The 21,491-nt window shown below is 42.5% G+C and overlaps 1 protein-coding gene across 3 annotated transcripts in view; it reads left to right on the top strand.

Moving 5' to 3' along the window:
* PLPP1 (phospholipid phosphatase 1) overlaps positions 1 to 21,491 on the top strand; it is a 131,030-nt gene that overhangs the window by 15,604 nt on the left and 93,935 nt on the right. The window contains exon 2 of one of the 3 annotated variants that reach the window (XM_048851594.2): positions 7,703 to 7,857. The exons of the other annotated variants lie outside the window; for them this stretch is intronic. Coding sequence (XP_048707551.1) covers positions 7,703 to 7,857 — 155 coding nt within the window. The remainder of the gene's footprint in view (positions 1 to 7,702; positions 7,858 to 21,491) is intronic. 3 annotated transcript variants of the gene reach the window in all.

The raw sequence follows: 21,491 nt of genomic DNA, 5'->3' as shown, positions 1-21,491 counted from the left end.
TGTTTAGCTGAGTGCTGGGATAGGTCACAGTATAATTCTAGGAGTTAAGAATGTGACCTGTAAAAGCCCTAAGCTTTGCTAATGAATAGCATTCTGTTGGAGACACCTTGTATGAAGCGGTGTAACCTGCCTGAGTGATAGTGACATGATTTTTGTGAAGCAAGAATACCAGCACTCCAGCATAACTCTAGGAATTAGCATGTGTGGCATTTTTAGTTTAAAGACAAGTTGAAGGAAGATACGGGTGTGGATTTGAAAAAATGGCAATCCACTTATATTACACAGACTGGATAAAAACAATGTTTTTTATATTAGGATTTTTAATACATAAACCTGTTTGAAATTATGGCAACCTCTGTTAAGGCCAAAACTTACTCTAATCTATTAATCACTTTGCTTAATTTTTTTGAATTTTTTAATTTGTATCTGTTTACTGCCAACTTTTTAAAAAAGAAATTAAGACCAATAAACTTCTGGAAGCCACTGGCTAAGGACCTGGAACTAGAGTTTGTTGAAGTACTAAAACAGCTTTTTTTTAAATTTTTTTTTTACAGTATTAGCCTTTTTGCAAGTGCAGAGAGAATATTTTCTTCATTTCAGTTTATTTAGCTAGTTTAGTCAATGATTCATTCATTCAAAGTTGAAAAACTAGAAAGTTTTGTCATGCTGTCTGTGAATAAAATATCGGTGTGAGAGGATGAGATCTACTAATTCTAAGACTTTGAGAGGGTGACAAACAATCCAATTCCTGACTTGCTGATAATACTTGTATTGGTTAATAAATGACAAACGTGTTTTGATAACTTTTTGATGCCTTTTTTTCTTATGTATCCAGCAGATTTAAGGTAGCCTTATTTAACTAATCAAAAGAAAACAACCAACTTTTAAAATGCTGTTTTTGTGCATTTTAATTTCCTCCCAAATAGAGCTAGAGACAAATCACAAGTAAAAAAATTAATCCTCTTTTAAATAGAAAATGATGAATAATGCATTTTTTTTTACATAGCAACACAAAAGCTAAGAATTGGAATAAATGTAGGGTAATCTATATCAGTGCTTGATAACTATGTATAGATATAGTATATCCTCCTGGTTTTGAGGAAAGACGCATCAAAGACAGTTTTTAAAGTCTATACTTAGTTGCAAATAATAAACTAGGAAAAAAAAATCCTGTCACTGGGTGTGTCCCCCCCCCCCCCCCCATGATGCTCTTAAAGAATTGGAACCGTTCCCCCTTATTGAGCAACAAAAATGCTCTTGAAATAGAACGTTATATCTTATGTAGTAAAATCTAATTACAAAAGAAACCTTCAAATTTGTAAGCCTAATGAAGGGGTTGTGAAAAGAGCTGATTGGAAATCCTCCAGTAAAACTAAGTTTTGTTGGAAAATGCTGATTTGGTAGAACAAAATGTTTCAGGGAATCTTGTAGAGGTTCCACTAAACTTTTGTCGAAACACAGCAGGGTGCTCTGGCTCTGCTTCCCCCAGCTGAGAAGTGAGGGGCAGAGTAGCTGAGTTCTCTAGCAGCTGGCCTGAAAGCACAAGTGAAATTGACAAAACCCCGAGGGCAGCTGGAAAACTGTAAAATTTAGTGTTTTCTGCAGTGAAATCTTTCTTGAAATGTGAACATTTCCACTTTTGATGTCCTTGCTTTTCAGGATGAAACTTTCTCAAAAACACAAGTTTTTTGTGGAAAGGGTTTCCTCCTTTTTGGTCAGCTCTAGTTTTGAACACTGGTGGAGCCTAATGCTGTTTCCTGTCAAATAAAGTTCTTGTCTATGGGGAATACTATAGCATTTCAGCCAGCTATAACACATTTCTGAGTAAAAGCAGATTTTAATCCTAAATGGCAAATCACTATAGTTAATAAAACTATATTCTGGGTATCCCTTTGGTGAAGCCCCATATTCACTTCAGTGTCAGAATGACTTCCCAGACTCTCAGACAATCTTCCAGAGTTAATAGTCTTGTGGTATAAGAAGCTAGTTTAGAGAGCTTTTTCCTGGACCTGATATCTGTTGCCTCTTCTGCTGGCTAGCTTGGAGGGGAGCAAAGGGTGAGTCATAGGGTTTAGGAGATAGTGTCAAAGAGAGGCTGGCTTCCAGCCTCACCTTCCGGTCACTAGCTGCCTTTCTCCACATTGCACAAAGGTAGGGTTGCCAGGTGTCCAGTTTTCAACCAGAACACGGTCAGAGTGGAAGCACCACTGACTGGGCTGTTAAGTCCGGTCGGCGTTGCAGTGGGGCTAAGGCAGGCTCCCTGCCTCCCTTGGCTCTGCATGACTCCTGGAAGCAGCAGCCTGTCCACCCTCTGGCTCCTAGGCATGGGCATAGCCAGGTGGCTCCGCGCACTGTCCCCACCCCAAATGTTAGCTTCGCAGCTCCCATTGGCCAGGAACCACAGCCAATGGGAGATGTGGGGGTGGTGCCTGCGGACAGGGCAGCGTGCAGAGCTGCCTGGCTGCGCCTCTGCATAGGAGCCAGACGGGGGGATATGCTGCTGCTTCCAGGAGCTGTCTGAGGAAAGCGCTGCCCAGAGCTTGCATCCCTCCCACGCCCCAACCACGTGCCCCAGCCCTGATTCCCCTCCTGCCCTCTGACCCCTTGATCCTAGCACCCTCCTACACCTCAAACCCTTCACCCCCAGCTGGAGCCCTAACTCCCCTTGCACCCCAACCCCATGCTCCAGCCCAGAGTCCCATTCTACACCCCACCCCAGAGCCTGCCAAATATTACTCTGTTTGACTTCTCATATTCAGGTTCCCCATTCCCAAGTTTTGTTAACTTACAATATTTCATTAGGTTCCTACAAAGTTTTCAGTTTTGAAGTTAAAATAAACTGTTTTAGTTTCTTCTTAAATTTAGGGGGCCTATGCCATTTTTGGTTACAGCCAATTTCTTTTTTCTGTTAGACAAGAAGAGTAAGAGTTTCAGGAACATACTTATGTGCTTAACTTTATGCTGTGGTGCTGTGAGTAGTGTGCATATGCATAACTTTATTTTTGGGAATAAAACAAGTGCACATGAGTATATGACTGCGGCCCAGATATGAAACTTGTGTGCCTAAAACTACTTTTGTTTCGGGTTCAGTTAAACAAAGAGTGTGTGTGTGTGTGTGTCCAGAACATTCTCCTACAATGTTTGCAAGCCAAATACTATAGCGTGTCTAGTATGTGAGAACCAAGAAGTGAAATCAGTGATGGCTAAGACTGAAAGAGCTACAATAGTTTTCTGACTACTCAAACTGAGGAAAGGGGAGAGAGAAGGGTAAGTAACAGCATAATTAGAAGTAAGCTAGACTCTTAACATAGTCAATTTTAATATTGGCAACATGAGTAAGGAAATTAGACTTAAAATCTGAGATTAAGTTCTTGATGATGCTTCTTCAAAGATACAAGTGTCACCAAACCAAAAGAGTAACTCGTAGTTTTGTTTTTAAATAAAGTGAGGAGAACTTTTTTTTTCTTATCTTGAACTGTGACTGTTCTTAGAACAGTACAGTAATGCCTTTGTCCTTTACCCCCAGTTCAGGGTCCATTACGTAACTGCTATGACAGTAATAATCACTTTGTCTTATCTTATTGAAACTATGTTAAACAAAGTTAGTGCCTGTATTTAACTTTATATTCTGTCATAATCTCTCTAAAATAAGGAAGAACAATCAGTTAACAGAAGGTATATAATGCTGGGCTGCAATAAGAGACAGCTGCAGCCTCTTCCTTTTGTTTTAGATGAGTAATACAAGATACTCACGTTGCACAGCCAGGAAACTTGAAGATGGCAGCTGTACGTGGAGTAAAGACTTTTCTAAGAAACTTCTAATTCTCATGTAGCCCAAGGGGCTACATATGACTGAAATATGGAGCATTGTCACGGTGCCAGTGTAGTGTGGGTGGCATGCATCTGACCTAGGGTTTCCAATTTTGGTTGGACATATGCCTGGAGGCTTCATCACATGTAATCTTCAATTCAAGATTAATTTTTAATTCCTGGAGACTCCAGGACAATCCTGGAGAGTTGGCAACCCTAATCTGAGCCCACTCTGGTTGGGGATGCCTTAGTGGGCTTTATTAGGAATTGATTAACTCTTCTTTTTTTCTGAATGAACATTATTTGTCTATTGACTGTTTTTCCTGGCTGGAGGGAAACAGAGGTTGGATAAACTGGTAGTTTTTGCCCTGAAGAGTACATCTGCGTCTGCAGGTGTGTGCAGTACTTGGTTTACTCTTGGTGCTGCTGGAATACAAGTAATACACCATTATATAAAGAATAAGAGGAGGAGAAAAGACAGGCTTTTCTTGTAGCAGCAAAAGAGGCTTATTTTAGCAGATGCCATCTTACTGGGTGTATGCTCCACTGCTTTTTGTGATCTAAAATTTTCTAAAGATAGAACTAGGTATTTAATAACTAAGCTGTTATCAAAGTTGACCTCTATTGGAATTAGGGTCCCCTGTGATTTGGACTAGACTTGAGGGGGCTTGAAATAGCTGGAGATGAGGCAGGAGATGAACAAAATCTGGCTGACTCGCCTCCTATTCCAGTTCTGCAAGGCCAGACCTGATGCCCCTTTCTCAGCATCTCCTATAGAAGGAGACTTGAAACTTTGAATTTCACTTAAGGAAGCTCTCTAGTTGTCTGGATATAACTAATAAATAGGCTTAGCTGAAATCGATTTTTTTTAAAAAAACAGTAATTTACATGGATACTATCCATGTTTGTTCTTATGCATTTTTTATTTTATCATGCACTTTGGAAATGTTTAGTTGCAAAAAGTTGGGACAATATGGGGGTCAGACAATTTATTTAATGACAGATGTTGAGATTCAAGAAAGGAAAGGTTTATAACAATCAAAACACAAATTGTCAATATCACGTTCCAAAATAAATGTAGTAAATATCCAGACATCAAACTCTAAATTCTCAAGCATCATTTTTCTTATTCTGCCTAGCTGTAAATTTTCTTATCTATAGAAATAGGTTGTGTGTGTGTGTGGTGAAACTGATGCTCACAGACACAGATAAAAATCTAATCCTTCCAAATCTAATCTATTTTAAACACTTGCTGTGATCAGAAGTCTGTTGTGCGTACCACTTTGTAATTCTGCTAGATGAGGGGCTCGACAAGGATACAGAAAGGAAGGTGTCTTGTCTCTGAAAGTTGAAGGTGTCTGGAAGAGAACTACAACACACTGAGAACTCTAGATCAAAACTTTGAAACTGGAGCCGTCTTGAGGATGAAAGGGACCACAAAGAGATGAGTGCCTAACAGGCAACTTAACATGGGGAGTACCAGTTATATTTCTATATTGATAAGGTGACTAGTGGATTATTGAATAGAATGTTAGCTGCTTTAGAATCTGGAAAAAATGAGTTCGGTGAGAGCTGTTTTAATTATATGAATCGCACAATGCGGAGATACTAGAGAAAGTCAAGAAATCAGTTGGTAGAAAACAAATAGAAACTTAAAAAAAGAAGTTTGGTAGATATCTGTATAAATATAGTTTAAGGTATCTATGTTTTTGGTGAGCATATACAATCTTAATGAATGAATCCAGGCAGATGTGGGTTTTCAAAAACAAAGACTCTCTGAAGTGTTGTGAAAATCAAATGAACTGCAATTTGAAGGTCTGTTGCATGAATTCGCAAACATTGATGTCAAGGTTGTACTCCTCTCCCACCACACTGAATTATGTTCCCCTATTTCAGGTTGCAAAAGCCTCTGAATATCACAACCTTTCTGTGCCATTTGTCTGACTATTCCTCTGCTCCTACTTATTAATCTGTGCCTTAGCGTTGTCTTTTTATCCTGTTTCTTCTCTTTCAAAATCATTTAAAAAAAAATTGGTCCCTTTTTCTGTGAAGCTTGGTGGTGGTAATGGGCACATGCCTCTTTGACTTTGTTCAATGCACTGTCCTCTTCAATATTTTGAATTATAAGTTCTCTAGGGCTAAGATTTTGAACCCATTCTAAGTTAAAGTATTTTACTTACTGGCAAGTGTTTGAATTTCCTTTTGCTGCTATATAAACAAAAATATGGAAGACTGGACTTCTCAGCTGAAAAAGGAGTTCTGAGTCTCTCTGTGCTTTAAAAGTCCTGTGTAAAGGCTTTTGAAGGAAATGCACTGTTTAACTTGAGGAGAGATGTCGTTCAGAGATGAATCAATGAGGTGGTGCTTTGGATCTGAAATAGGTTTAGGCTAGGATGTGGGGTGAATCAGGATCAGACTTAAAGTCTGAAGGTGCTGAACTCTGAGCTTCCTTCACAAGATTTGGGTCTTTTCTGTACTAAAACATCGGTCCCATCTGGTTTTGGCTATGATGCGGAACGAAAAATGCAGGGCTGGTTTGGATCTGGACCTTTTGAGACTCTTATTTGTAGAGATTTCTATTCCAGTGTGTAGCTTTTGCCCACCTCCATCTTTGGTCTCTGAATTAGTCAGTCTGACATTTAGGAGTGGAGAGCTTTTGACAGGATTTCTTGAAACTTTACAAATTTATTAATTGAAGAGGGTGGAAGAAAATCAAATTGGGCATTAAGGAATGGACACAGGTTAACAAACAACTATTGATATGAATCTTCAATGGGAATTAATATCTCTACAAATTTGTGTCCGTTAGCACAGCTAACGTTCAGTAACACTACTGGAGTAGTTTGTTATCACTGATTCAAATGGCTCTTTAGCCAGTAAAGGCATGTCCTTTGCTCTCTCTGTTCTGCTTTGTGTGAAAGTTGTATCCAGACTTGTAGATACTGCAGAGAAATTGTCAATCTTTCAGTAGAAATCCATTTTTGTAAACCAGCTCTCTGTTAAGCCAGCCCTGAAAGTCCCGATGGTAAGGGGATTAATGTAAATATTCTCTTCACATAAAAAGGTTATGAATATTTGGCTATTGGGCTTACAGCTACATTTTAGAAATGATATATTATTCAATTGGTGAGATTACTACTGGAAGAGTTCTAAATATAAAGGGCCATAACCTATTCACTTTCTGCATTTCCTATTTAAAGCCTACAATAATTATATAAAATGAGGCAAGCAAGTTTTTTGTCACAATATTTCAAAAAAAATTTATAAATTTAGCTTATTCCATTCAGGATGTCCAGTTTCCTGACTGTGTCTTTGAAATTCCTCTCCTCTTCCCATTTCAGAACTTTTTTTTCTTCATGAGACTTGGTCCCTTCTTACTTTTCCCTTCTCCAAAAAAAAGTTTGAAAGGTTCTCCTTCCTTTTGACTTCAGAACTCAAATTTTTAATGAGATATTTAAATGTTCTACACTCTGTTCATTCAATGAAAGGTCAATGCCATTTTAAAAAAGAATAATGGGGCCATATTCTGCCCTCCAGTATTCTTGTTAACTAAAATTGGAGTTGAGTGGCACATCAGTTTCGTAGGCTAGAACTTGGCTCAGTGCCTGGCAATGTTTTCATCAATTAAAAAAACCCCAAAACTTTGAACTCCTTTACCTCCCTCCAATTTCTGCAGTTGTTGGCAGGTGACATTGTGTTGTCCCTAACTAAGAGGCAGCCTTTACGTTGGCTTATAGCAAGGGTTGGGCAAGTGTGTGCATTGCATGATATTAATATCCTGCACTGACTCAAGGGAAACTTAAGGTTTGCATGTTGTTCTGAAGCTTTCTCCATGCCTGATAAAGTGAATTTTAATTTAACCATCTGTGTCTTTTTTCCCTTCCCCCAACAGCTGGCTTACCCCTTGGTGTTCTAAACTTGGCCAAAATAAAGCCATATCAGAGAGGCTTTTTCTGTAATGATGACAGCATCAAGTATCCATTCCATGACAGTACCGTCACATCCACTGTCCTCTATGCAGTGGGGTTCACCCTGCCCATTTTCTCTGTAAGTAGCTGAATTTCTAGCCATCTGTGTGTGTGTGTGTGGGGGGGGGGAAGACTTAAGAGGGTTCGAATAGGTCATCCTTGTGACACTGATTTGGACCTAGAGGGAGAATAAACGTACCGGAGAAATTTAAATATTTATATAGCCCTATATTTTTGTTGATTGCTGTAGTAACTAAAATAACTTCCAGATTTCACTTCAGCTTAGTGACTCCATGACCTTTTCTTAAAGTTATCGAAACCTGTAGGTGGCCGATAACTTCTGATTGTTACTTATCAGAAGTAAACTGAAGTTTGGCTTATGTATGTTAATGTAAAGTGTTGTATTTTGCAGTGCTTCTGGAAATTCTCTTTGTACGTCTGTTCTGAACAGACTGCAAGGTCAATTGTAAATAATTGAAATGCTATATGTCTCTTGTTATAGAACCCTCAGTTTGTGAGGGGCTCCGCTTATACTGTACGTTGTCTGCAGAGGTTAACTTTTTTCATAGGCCAAAAGATACATGTGATAAATTCTTGGATCCTTCAGAGTCTGACTGCAGTGAGACTTAGATGCAGATGTCTTGCAGAAAAGGGACTGGGTGCTGTGATACCCACGAGTTAATAAGGAACAATTTGACTCTGAACTGGGTTTTTAACTATACACCTCTGCCCTGATGTAACGCGACCCGATATAATATGAATTCGGATATAAAGCGGTAAAGCAGCGCTCTCGGGGGTGGGGCTGCGTGCTCCGGCGGATCAGCGTGTCTGGCTCTGACACGCTGCTCTGAGCAGCGTGCTAAGGGTGCTGGGCTGGGGCTGAGGGCTTGGATAAGGGGCAGAGGGTCTCGGGGGCGGGGATGGTCAGGGGACAGGGAGCAGGGGGGTTGGGTAGGGCATGGAGTCCTGGGGGTGATTAGGGACGGGGGTGTCTCTGCAGGGGGTGGTCAGGGGACAAGGAAGGAGCAGGGGGGCTTAGATGGGGGTGGGGTCTCTGGAAGGGGTAGTCGGGGGACAAGGAGCGGGGGGGGTACTGCATACTCCATGTTAGTTCTAACAAAAACGATTTGCTGACTATTAATAACAGAAATGCTCGAGGCCAAAGCAAGTTCAATATAACGCGGTTTCACCTATAAAGCAGTAAGATTTTTTTTTTTGGCTCCCAAGGACTGCGTGTTATTGGGGTGGAGGTGTATTACACACTATCTTGGCTAGGGCCAAGATTAAAGGCGGCATGCCCAAAACATGCCTAGTTTGGAGTAGACTTTGGCTTCAAAATGTTTTGGTGCTGATCAAATCCTGTTAGAAACATTCTTGGTCTCTACTAGTCTTTTAATCATGTAGCAACTTGCTAAGACTCCAGGTGCTAAATTAGTCAGTGTGTAGTATCTTCTGAAGAATTCCAGGGAGGGAGGTAACCATTTAAAGCAAATGTCAGAAACCTATGAATCTATGCAACCTGTGTATATTTTGAATGCATAACAGATACTGTTTATGCATGATCACTGTTTTAGCAGCACTGTATTGCGTATTGTACAGTTAAAAAGCTAGACCTTATGACTGCCTTCTGAAAATAGACAAAAATGCCATAAAAATAGTTAAACAAAAGCTCTATAAATGTTTCAGGGTGGGAACTACCTAACATAAAGCTCACAAAAACCAATATATTAATTTGCTGTTTTTGGTCTTACTCTGTGAATTCCAAATTTCATATTTTAAACTGAATTTCCATCTCCATAATCAAGGTGAAACTTGATGATCTTATATACTTTCATCATGCTCTTTTGCAAAGAAAAGTGTAATATTTCAGCACTCTCACAAAGATGCAGGCTTTGTCAAGTTTTAAGGAAGCCTACTGTAAACTGGCCAATAAATATTAAGTTTTTCAGGCACAGTTGTGAAATCATCCACTGGGCATTGGCACAGGTGAACATGGTAATTACATATCTCTGTGCAGTTTCAGACATGTCTATTAGATTACTTGCACATTTTTTAAGTGCAACAAAAGTTAGTATCTGAAAAATGTAAAATATACACAATAATATAAAACATCTCCTTATCTTTTAGACTTCAACTTTAAAAAAACCCAATAAACTAAAAATGGTCTCTCCATCCCAAGCTTATTTAGACGTAAACTTTTTTGCCTTTCAGATAGGCAGAGCCATGTTTGAGCCTCCTGTGACAGCTAGGTTACATAGGACTTTTTGTAACGTTTAATTAAGGAGAAATATATACACCCATATACTGCTTTTTAGATTGAGTGCCTGAAATATCCTTAACTGCAAAGATTTTGTTGACTTATTACAAACCTGCTTCCTGAAACCAATACTCGGATCAGCTTCAGAGGACTTAGTGCAAGCTCCCTAATTCTTGGCTTTCAGTGCTCTTGTGTTTTTTCCATTGCTTCAAGGGCTCATGACATTACTATGTTAATACTCCAGCTCTTTGGTAAGGCAAACGGAAAGCCTGACCTTGACGTTTGTATATGCTGCCTGACACCTTCTACACAAATAATTTAACTAGCATAAGGAATTATGCCCAAAAAAAGAATAGTATTGTATTTGAACAACTCAAATGAAGAGATTCTCAGGATTTTTCAGTAAAAACATGGACTTAAAGCCAGAACTTCAGACTGAGAGCATACACTGTGTTCCTTTGTAGGATATGCAAGGGAAAACCTTTCTGAACACGCCTTAGCTACTTCATATCAGATTAAGGTCACTAAATCTGTTTACAAATTTCCAACTGAGTCACTGGATTTATTTGTTTGTGAAGTCAACCGATTGATTCTTCTGTATAATTAGTTTGGCACTTTATAGAATGCCACTGACGTGGATAATTAGTCCACACACCATGAGGTGCAACCAAGTGGCCTTAGAAAAAAGATGACTTAGCTTTACTATCTGAAAGTTTTGTGCTAATATATGATGATGCATTCACATTGCAGGCAAAACTGACGTTATATATTGACTGTCATGTGTGTAGGTCATGCATCTAGGAATTGATAATATAGGCTTTGCTTATAGGATGGGTACTGCTTTAAAAAGCAGAGACACAGTTCGGAGTTTATGGTGGATAACCAACTCAACTTGAGCTCGTAGTGTGATGTGGTAGCTGAGATCAAATCCAATCCTTAGATGTGTAGGCAGGGGGAATGTCAAGTAGAAGCAGGGAGGTTGTGATACCACTGTACATGAGTGTTCTTCAATTGCAAGTCTTACATTGGGCCTGTGGGCATCAGCTGGTCCCATCCTGCTTCCCTCTGGGGGCTCTGCTGTAAGGGCAGCATCACTAGCTGGCTTCAGCTCCGCTCTGGGGCTCCTGACAGCTCTGACCCATGCACTGCCCTACTGGTCCTGGCTGTAACATCCCTGTATTGATCTGCTTTTGAGACACACACCCCAGCACCTGCCAGCTCAGAGGATGCCCTGCAGCTGGAGAAGGAAAGGGACCAGAGTTGCTGAGATCTCAGGGTGAGCTGAAGCTGGATAGCAGGGAGGAGGGGGCAGCAGAGAGTAGAATGGAACAGCTGATGCCCAGTGGGCCAAACGGAAGGCCCTCATGGGCAGCTCCAGCCCCTGTGGTTCCCTGCTAGGTGGCACCTTTCCCTCCCCTGCCACAGAGTATCCTGCAGGGGAGGGAGGGCACAGAAGCAGGTCAGCATGGTGATGCTGCAGCCAAGACTGGCGGGGACTGGAGCTGCCCAGACCCCAGCATGAAGCCCGAGCTGATTGGCAAGGCCATCCTTGGTTGGAGCAGGAGCTAGGTATCGGGGCCATCCTTACAGCAGGGTCCCCAGATGCTGGGTAGGCACCTCATGAACATGAGCTGGGCACAGGCAGCAGGAGGCAGCGGTGGGATGGGTTCTGAGGGGAATCACACCTGTTCCTTGGGGTCTTTCCCAACTTCCCCCATTCTCCCCCTCTTCCTCCTACCTTTCCTCAAGTCCTTGGAGGGGACTAAGGAGGCTCCTGCCGCCTGCAGCGATCTCCCTCCCTCCTTCCACTTTCAGGACCGTAAATCCTGATTACCCCAATGAACGTCGGGGACACACTGCTCATTCGGATAACCAAGGTTTTCGATCAATTGAAATTCAGATAAACTGACTTTATGTATACCTGGCATGATGGTGAAAAGAGGAGAAACAAACTGAAGTGCATCCTCAGCTGTGCACTTGATTGGACTAACCGTCTGCGCACCATTCAAAAATCACCCAGTGTGCCATCTTTGGCATGCATGCCATAAATTCTCAATCCCTGCCAAGTAGGCAAAGCATTGACTTGGTTTCATTAGGGAGCACACACCTGAAGAGCCCTTTGGCTTGGCAAAATTTGGACATTGCCTTATTTGGCACCCCAGAAAATGTTGTTGAATGCCATTGGTATTTTGTATTATTGAGATGACTACTGTAGCCAGTTCTGGTACTACTTCAAAAAAGGATTTTGAGAAATTGGAAAAGCTTCAGAAAAGAAGTAAGGAATGACTTGAGGTCTGGAATACCTGTCTCAAAGCAAGAGACCGATATTTTTGTTTAATCTATTTGCCCAAGAGGGTGAAAAGGTAGAAGATAAGTGATGACTTGATTACTGCCTACAAACATCTACATGGGGATGAAGGCTTTTAATTTAGCAGGCAAGGGCATAACATCCAACATCAGCTGGAACCTGAAGCTAGACAAATTTAGACTAGAAACAAGATGCAAAATTTTTAGTGAGGGTAATTTAACCACTGGAACAACTTACTAGGATATGGTGGACTGTATACTGAGTTACTTGTTGATGCAGGAATTGCTTGGTCAAGTCCTATATCAGTGTTAGTATAATCTGACTCCCTAGAATATCATAATGGTCCCTTCTGGCCTCAAAGTAAGCGTGTGTGAAATTTTAGTTTGTACTGACATCATTAGTACTTTTTATGTAGTCTGTTGTAAAACTAGGCAACTAGATGAGTTGATGTACCCCCTGGAACACTTCTGCATACCCCTAGTTGAGAACCACTGAGCTACAAGACCTTGAGGCCTAGGGCCATGCAAACAGGCCCTTATAGGATCCTTTAGGAGTAAGTCACTTCAGACAGCCAGTTCCAATAATCTGAGCCAGGGCTGTCCCTAGCTATTTTGGTGCCTACGCAGTCTTTCTCCTCCCCCTTCCCCCCCTGCAGGGGGGGCTGTGTGGGGCCCCAGGCCTCCGCAGGCAGGGTGGGGGGGCTGGCCACTTCCTGCAGGAAGTGACATGACCCGGCCCCAGCCTGCTCTGCTCCACTCCCCTGGCTCCCAGCCATGCCAGGGGAGTGGAGCAGGCTGGGGCACTCCACTTCCTGCAGGAAGTTGCCAGCCCCCTCCCCTGCTGAGGCCTGGGTCCCCACACAGCCCCCACCTGTGGAGGCCTGGGGCCGCAGGCTGCTCTGCTCCCCTGGCTCCCAGGCTTGGGGGGAGGAGGGATCCGCCCCTCAGCACTCGCTGGCAGCGTGGCTGGGAGCTAGGGGAGTGGAACAGGCTGTGGCTGGGTCATTCCACTTACCATGCCATGAGTGCAGGGTTGGGCCTGGCTGCAATCTTCAGGGGAGTGGGGGCGGGGCTGGGGCAGAGCAGGGGTGGGAAGAGGCGGGACTGGGTCAGAGCAGAGGCAGGGGCTGGAGCAGCATGCAGCTGTGCAGGGCACCAGGAAATTTGGTGCCCCAAATTTCCTGGTGCCCTACGCAGCTGCATGCTTTGCGTATGGGTAAGGATGGCCCTGATCTGAGCAGCTTATGTCCATGAGGTGCCTGCTATCATGTATCCAAGTAAGAGGAGCCTTTGACACACCCATCCCTCATGTAAAGATTTATAGTTCTGCAAATGATGTCTGGCTCCATATTATCTAATAAATGTCTTGATGTCTGTCAGTATTCTTGTAACTTCTAGTAATAGAACAAATACACAGTAAAACAGCATTGCTGATGGTTTCAAAATCATTTTAAATATTGAAAGGTAACATTAATAACAGTTTCTTGTTTGTAAACAGTGGAAGTGTGAAGCATTTTTGAACAGTTAGGTATTTCAAAAGTGACAACTCTTTGTGGTGCGGTTGTTTCTCCTTTTTTTTTCCTCTTCGTTTTTTTTTTTCTCTTCTCTTCTCCTTTGGATTTGGGCAGGTGGGCCTATTAAAGGTCTTGTAGTAGTTTAAATTTCTCCTTTGATTTGAAGGCACATAGAATGACCTGTGTAAAATATGTAAAGTTTGGGTGGTCGTGTAGCTTTTTGTCTGCTGCTTTTAAATTAAGATTTAGAGACCAGTTTTGCCAAGTCAAATAAGTGGCATGTTGTCTGTCTAAAGGGCATGTACTACCTTTGTTCCTTTGCCAACTTTAACATGCTAGGTATGAAGCTTAATGGTACATGTGGTAAGAGAGAACTTACTCAAAACACCTAAAGGGAACTTTCTGAAAATAATACTCTGACTCAACTCTCTTTTTTTTTTGTTTTTTTCCAGCGAACTGTTGAGGTGCATGCTTTGGAGGCCTCTTTGTCAAGATTTGTGGGGAGATGCCTTCCTAGGCAAAGGCTCGTTACTCTGTAATGTGGAACACTAAAAGTACATTGCATTTCTGCAAAATTAATATAAAATAGAACAGGTTTTCACACTTACTTACACACACGCCTACTTTTTTTTATTGTAAAACTGATTAACTTTCAAATAAAATCTAGCTGTCGCCCCACTACTTGGAAAAGACTTAATAGCAATGTGCTGTAGTGAAGCCTCTTACTATCTAAATTTTCATTATATTGGCAGAACATGCCATTGCCACTGTACACACTTTGTCTATCAATATTTTTATAGCTAGTTTAAACATGTTTAATACTGTATCCTTTATCTTTTTGTGAACGAACAAACTTGGTAACATGCAGAAGGTCAAGTATTAGTTCAAATAGCAATATTCTGTTAGGGACTTACAGTACACACACACCATCTTGTCCCGCAGGAAAACTTTTGTAAAAGAGTAACGAGCTTTCATATCTTACAGAACTTTGGTCGTGTGTCCCATTCTTCCCCCCCCCCCCCTCCCCCCCGCACAGTTCACTATCTCCTGGGAAGCTTTCTGGGCAATGCTAGCGAGTTTCATAACCTAACAATTTGAGCACATATCTCAAAACAATCATCAAATAGCCTCCATTATGTTTCAGATGAGAATGCTTTATCGAAGTGTTTGAACTGTTGCACTTGTTAGCTGTTTTCTCAGAATGGGAAATCATGCCTTTACTATGCTCTGCCTAATGCAAGTCAGATACTATAATATATTATCTGAAGTGCACATGACTCAATTGTTTTGATTAAAGGGTGATTAGAATTTGTAAGAGGTAATTAAGATTAGAGAAATAGTGGTGTTTGGGTGGGTTGGCTTTTTTAATGTGCTTTACAATTGACAGTGGCTGGAGCAATGAGGGTAGTTTGTAGTACTAAATCTTGTAAATACCATGATTATACCTTTTTTGCTTGAAGGTCAGGTATTACGGAGATGTATTCTCTCCATAGTTAAGGTTGCAGCCCATTTCCATTATAGATGTAACTGAGGAAGAGAACTTAAATACCTTTTTCAAAGTTTACGTATCTATTGACTTATATGACACGTTGGCATTGCAATATTGATCAGCTCAAAGGTCCACCTGATTAATAATATTGATCAGCTCAAAGGTCCACCTGATTAATAATATTGATCAGCTCAAAGGTCCACCTGATTAATTATATTGGCTCCAACAATGGCCAGAGCCTGATGAAGGTGTTTGGAAACATTATAGTGCACATATTAGGAAGAAGTTTGCGTAATTTGTCAGTTATTTTCTGCCTTGAAGCTTGAGGATTAATACCAGTCTACACTGATGATCTCATCTGTATCTAGGTATCTGCGGCCTCGTTACATTGTGATAATGAATTCAGTAGCCTAATATATTATGCACTTAGTTTTGTTTTTATCAGGCCATGTCTACGCTACAAAATTGTCGACCTAACTTACATCTGCCAACAACCACCACAGTTATTAAATTGCTTGTGTGCACACTTGGCTCCTTGTGTCAGCGATGAGTGTCCTCATAAGGAGTGCATGCATAGATTGTGTTGTCAGTGTGGGGGGTTGTGGGGAGGCTCCTGAAAGGCAGTAACAGTAGATGTATGCAATGCAACATCTACACAGACACTGCGTTGACCTAATACATTGACTGACTGTGATGGTATGCTGCTTGGGGAGGTGGTGTTACTAAATTGGCATAGAGAGGCACTTACCTCGGTGGGAGCCAAATTTAAGTGAATGAAGATACTTCCATAGATAGGTCAACGCAAGATAGGTGGACATAAGCTAACTGTTTAGTATAGACCAGGCCTTAGGTCTGGTCTACACTGGGGGCAGGAGGGATCGATCTAAGTTAATCAACTTCAGCTACGTGAATAACATAGCTGAAGTCGATGTACTTAGATCTACTCACCATGGTGTCTTCACTGCAGTGAGTCAACTGCTGATGCTCCCCCGTCAACTCCGCCTGTACCTCTCACTCCGGTGGAGTACAGGAGTAAATGGGAGAACACTCGGGAGTCTGTTTATCACATCTGATCCGGCCAGTAGTATAGACATACCCTGAGTCTTTTAAATATTTCCCTCCTTTGACTGCCTTTCTATGTCCCTTTTTTTCTTTGCTCTATGGGAGAGGTAAATTGGCACTCCCATTTACTTCTTTAAACATTAAGTACTTTATATACCTGTCATAGTCCCCTTATTTCTTCTTGCTAAACAAGACTGGGTCTTCAGTCTCCCTTTGTATGGCAGTTCACCTCTCCCCCCCGCCTTACCTCTAGTAATTTGCATCACTATAATTTAAGACTAGCACAGAGACAATAATGTGTTACAAGATTAAATAATTTTGCCACCTCACTGCTTACTTCACCCTAGCCCTCCCTCCCCCACTGTATGGAGTATTGGGGCACCTTACCCTTTTAACTTATTTTGTAATAATGAAAATTTACTGCATATTCTTAGTCTATCTTTGACTCTGCTAGTTATGTTAGGCTTCTCAAAGAGTGGAGGAAGTCTTGGTACAAATTCTTCGATTCTATTTTCATTCCTAACACTTGCTCTAACTAAATCTTATTTAAGTAGGTTTCTCTTTTATCCAGCAACATGTATTTTAAAACAAGGCTTTTAGTCAGTGAAAGGATTCTGTACATGCAGTAGGCTAGGAAAGTTTGAAGGGGATGTGTTCACAGTAGCTGAACACAACTTTCTGTAGTTAGGTTTTGTCAAAGGAATATTTTTTTTAATTTAAATTTTCATAATGGGGAATCTTCTCAAAGACTGGAGAGAGTCCATATGTACTCTTATGAGTGATTTTTATTCTTTATTTGTTTTAATTAGTAGGTACAGTATATATTGGCTGCTTCACAGTACTTCTGATTCTCATATCCACTGTAATACTTCATTCAGTTCTCGGCACCTAAGATGATTGATACCATAGTGATGGGTTTGTGGTACAAGAACCTGAATAGAATGACCAGGTTGGATTCAATAGAGTGAAAGGAAATCAGGAAGAGCAAGACCCAAAAATACACGTAATTTATCTCCCTGCTTCTCCTACCTCAGGAACCTTCAGAGAGACTTTTAAAATATCAAGTAAAGCTTGGTAATAACCAAAAGAAGGTGAAATCATATAGCAGCTTGATTCCTGTCTATTGTACATTCTTGGATGGCTCTTCCAATGGAAGTGGTGGGAGCCCCATCCATAGACAGAGTGCTTTGTTGAAATTGTTCTTAAAGCTGATAGCATACACTGCAGGGAACATATGTAGTATAGCGACAGGAGGATGGATTAATGTCCTAGACTCTTCCCTTTCTAAATTTGTATAAATCAAAAAATGAGTTACTTGATCACTAAATTCAAGTGGAATGAGCGGAACATCTTAAAATTCATAAATATGAAATACTGACTTGCATACTGCAAGCTGGTATAGTGTGAAGGGGTCTGAGGCAGTCCTGTTCTATAAAATGCTTTGGGGTACACACCTTTCACGCACTTGAATTCTTTATTGTTGCTACACATAGTGTATGTAATGGGAGGCAAAGAAATCATGTTTCTTTCTAGCTTACAGCTGCACATCAGAAGCAAGAGTGAATTCCCAGTATAGTCCTGTTTCATTGTTTGTTTACAAACCAATTTTTCTTAAAAGGAACATATGGGGGAGCTCTTTCTTTGTTGTGTATTACTTTACTTATGGGATTAGGTTGTTCTCTTCCTGCATTTCCAACTGTTCTTGCCTCGGCATCTCTTTCAGATCCTAGCTGTAGGCTTGCCACTATAGTGAGAGGTGTTTGGTGACACTGCAGTCTACTCAGCATGCCACAATTTCCAGATTTTTGGTCTGTAGGACTTGAGGGTTTATGAAGCACTGCAAAACATCCAACTTTGCATGTTGAGGTAATGTCACTTCAGTAGAGCTTCTGTGATGAGTGTAGTTACAAGCAGAACATAGGGTTTGGGCTGAGGCTGAAGACTAAGCAGAAACTAGAGATCAAGAGAGATGTGGGAATGTCCAGGGCATAACATGTACAGCAGTAGCTGGCATAGATTTTAAATCTTGGAACAAAGTGACATTAGGCCTGATCAGCACTAAAGTAAAAGCTGGACATGCTCGTGGAAGGGTAAGGTGGATTGTGGGGGACTGGGAGGAGGATGAAATGATCTGTTGGAAGCGAAACATTTTAAATTATAAATCGTCTTTACTCACATTGCAGACCAAAAGCAAAGCAGCAGCATTGCAAGGTGTGAATATCTCATTTTGATACCCTAGTTTAGTAAAACTACTTACAGGTCACTGATGGCAATCTAGATGACTGGCCAGAGATTCTCTGAAAGGAAAGAAGATTTTTATTGAGGAGCAGGGGGGATTGGGGATGGAGGAGAGGGGAACAAGTGAGTAAAATCTACAGCGTTTAGCTAGGAGCAGGAGAAAGTGGAGGATGAACAAATGGACACAATGGACACTTCCTCCTTCTGCTCCTCCTTATTGACAAATGTTCCATACCTCATCACTCATCTTAGGGCATGGCTACACTTGGGAGTTAGAGCTCATTAAAGCAGCCCAATGCGCTCTAACTCACGATGCGTCCACACTGGCAAGGCACGTAGAGCGCTCTGACTCTGCGGCTAGAGCGCTCCTGATACTCCACCTCAGCGAGTGGAATAATAATAATAAAGAGTTGGACACGATACTTGGGGGTGACCCCACCTTCACTCAGAGTACCACCCTGGACACTCCAGAGCACAATCCAACAAGGCAAGAGAAGCAGGAGCAAAGTGAGACCGAGAGTGCTGAGGAGGAGGAAGACACCCTGGCATCCCTAGATGCATGCAGCCAGGAGCTGCTCTCAAGCTAGGAGGAAGGTAGCCAGTCATGGCAGGCGGTGCTTGGGGAAGGACAAACTCCAGAGGAGGCTCCCGGTAAGCGGCTTTTATTTTGGGAAGGAAGTTATTAGGTGTGGGCTCTTGGGGCAAGGAGGGTTAGGGCTGCATGCATGCCTAGATGCAGAATAGGGCATTGATGTGCTCTCTCACACGGCAGTAATCGGCCTCAGTGATCTCTTCAAAGGTCTCATCCATAACTTGGGCACTGCGCTTGCGCAAGTTTTGTGGGAGTGTCACTGTAGTCCTTGTCCCAGTCAGGCTAACATGTCCATGCCACTGTGCCGTGAGGGGTGGGGGGACCATTGCTGCACCACCATGGACACTTCAGAGCACACAGGCAAGCTGCATATGGGCCAGGGCGGAAGCCGCATTGTAGTAGACCACCATCCCTTGCTTTCCAAGTCACCCTCAGCAGTGAGATCTTCCAGGACAATCTCCTGTGGGAAAACGTTGGGACAGTGTTCAGTATAGGGGCCCCCTGCAGCTGTTGGTTCTCCCAAAGGCACAGAAACCCAGAGGACAGTACAGCCATGAAAGAATCAGTCCCCCTTGACCCTGTGCTTACTCACCATTTTGGGGCTCCTGGGGGTTATGTGCGCTCGCTTTGTGATGGGCAAATTATGCTATTGCGTAGACTGTACTTGCCTTCCTTAAGTACAGGGGAATCCATTGCTCTGTCTGGTGTGAACAATGCTACCTCCGTTAAGTGTTGCATTTGGCCTTTACAGATGCAACCTTGAGATCTTGGCCGTCTGTGTTATCACCGGCCGAGAGGCTGCAAAGAATCAGGAAGAGGCCACGTAGAAGCAGAGACGACATGGTGCATGAAGTCATGCAGCACTCCCTTCATGAAAATCAAAAAGTGCCAGAGTGGCGGGAGAGTGAAAGGAGGGTCTGCCAGCACAATGCGGATCGCTGGCACCAAAGTACAGAGCAGCTGATAAGCATCATGGATCACCAGATGGACTTGATCCAGACATTACTGGTGGCTTTCAGCCTCAAATTGCTCCCTCATCCTTGCAACCCTGCGCTGGGCCCCTCTAATAGCCCTACTCTCTGGCTGTTCAGATTCAGCCTCCAGGTGTTGAACCTCCAAGTTCCATGCCTGAGTGAATCTTTCACCCTTCCCTTCACAAATGTTATAGAGGGTACAGCACGCGGATATAACAGCAGGAATGCTGTTATTGGCCAGGTCCAGCTTCCCATTCAGAGAGCGCCAGCGGCCCTTTAATTGGCCAAAAGCATACTCCACAGTCATTCTGCAGCAGCACAGCCTATTGTTGAACCGCTCCTTGCTGCTGTCAAGGCTCCCTGTGTTGTTTCATGAGCCACGGCATTGAAGGGTAAGCGGGGTCTCCAAGGCTCACAATGAGCATTTTGACTTCCCCATGGCTATCTTCTGGTCTGGGGGAAAAATTCCTGCTTGCAGCTTCCTGAACAGGCCAGTGTTCTGAAAGATACATGCACCTGGAGAGCCATAGAGAAATACCCTTTTTGATTAATGTACTCAGAGGCTAGGTGGGCTAGTGCCAGAATTGGAATATGCGTGCCATCTATCGCCCCTTTGCAATTAGGGAAATCAGTTTGTGCAAAGCCAGCCACAATGTCACGCATGTTACTCAGAGTCACGGTTCTTCTGAGCAGGATGCGATTAATGGCCCTGCAGATTTGCATCAACATGATCCCAACGGTCGACTTCTCCACTCCAAACTGGTTAGCGACCGATGGGTAACTCTCTGGAGTTGCCAGCTTCCAGATTGCAGTAGCCACCCACTTCTCCACCATCAGGGCAGCTCTCAATCTTGTGTCCTTGTGCCGAAGGGTGGGGCGAGCTCCTCACACAGTCCCATGAAAGTGGCTTTTCTCATCCGAAAGTTCTGCAGCCACTGCTCATCATCCCAGACTTGCATGACAATGTGATCCCACCACTCAGTGCTTGTTTCCCGAGCCCAAAAGCGCCGTTCCATGGTGGTGAGCATGTCCGTGAATCCCACAAGCAATCTCGTGTGGTATGTGTTAGTCACGTCGATATCGTCGGAGTCTTCACTGTCACTTTGGATCTTAAGGAGTAACTTGTCTGCCAAATGTGACGTGCTGGTGAGACTCGTCAGCATATTCCTCAGCAGTTCGGGCTCCATTCCCGCAGACCAAAAGGGAAGACAGAGCGTGCAATACAAAACATGTTGAAAGATGGCGCCAATTGTGGATGGAAGCAGAGGGATTGCTGGGAT

The sequence above is a fragment of the Caretta caretta genome, chromosome 5 (genome assembly GCF_965140235.1).
Source record: "Caretta caretta isolate rCarCar2 chromosome 5, rCarCar1.hap1, whole genome shotgun sequence".
Taxonomy (NCBI): Eukaryota; Metazoa; Chordata; order Testudines; family Cheloniidae; genus Caretta; species Caretta caretta.
The sequence above is the reverse complement of the archived record's forward strand: the minus strand, read 5'-3'. Positions and strand labels throughout refer to the sequence as shown.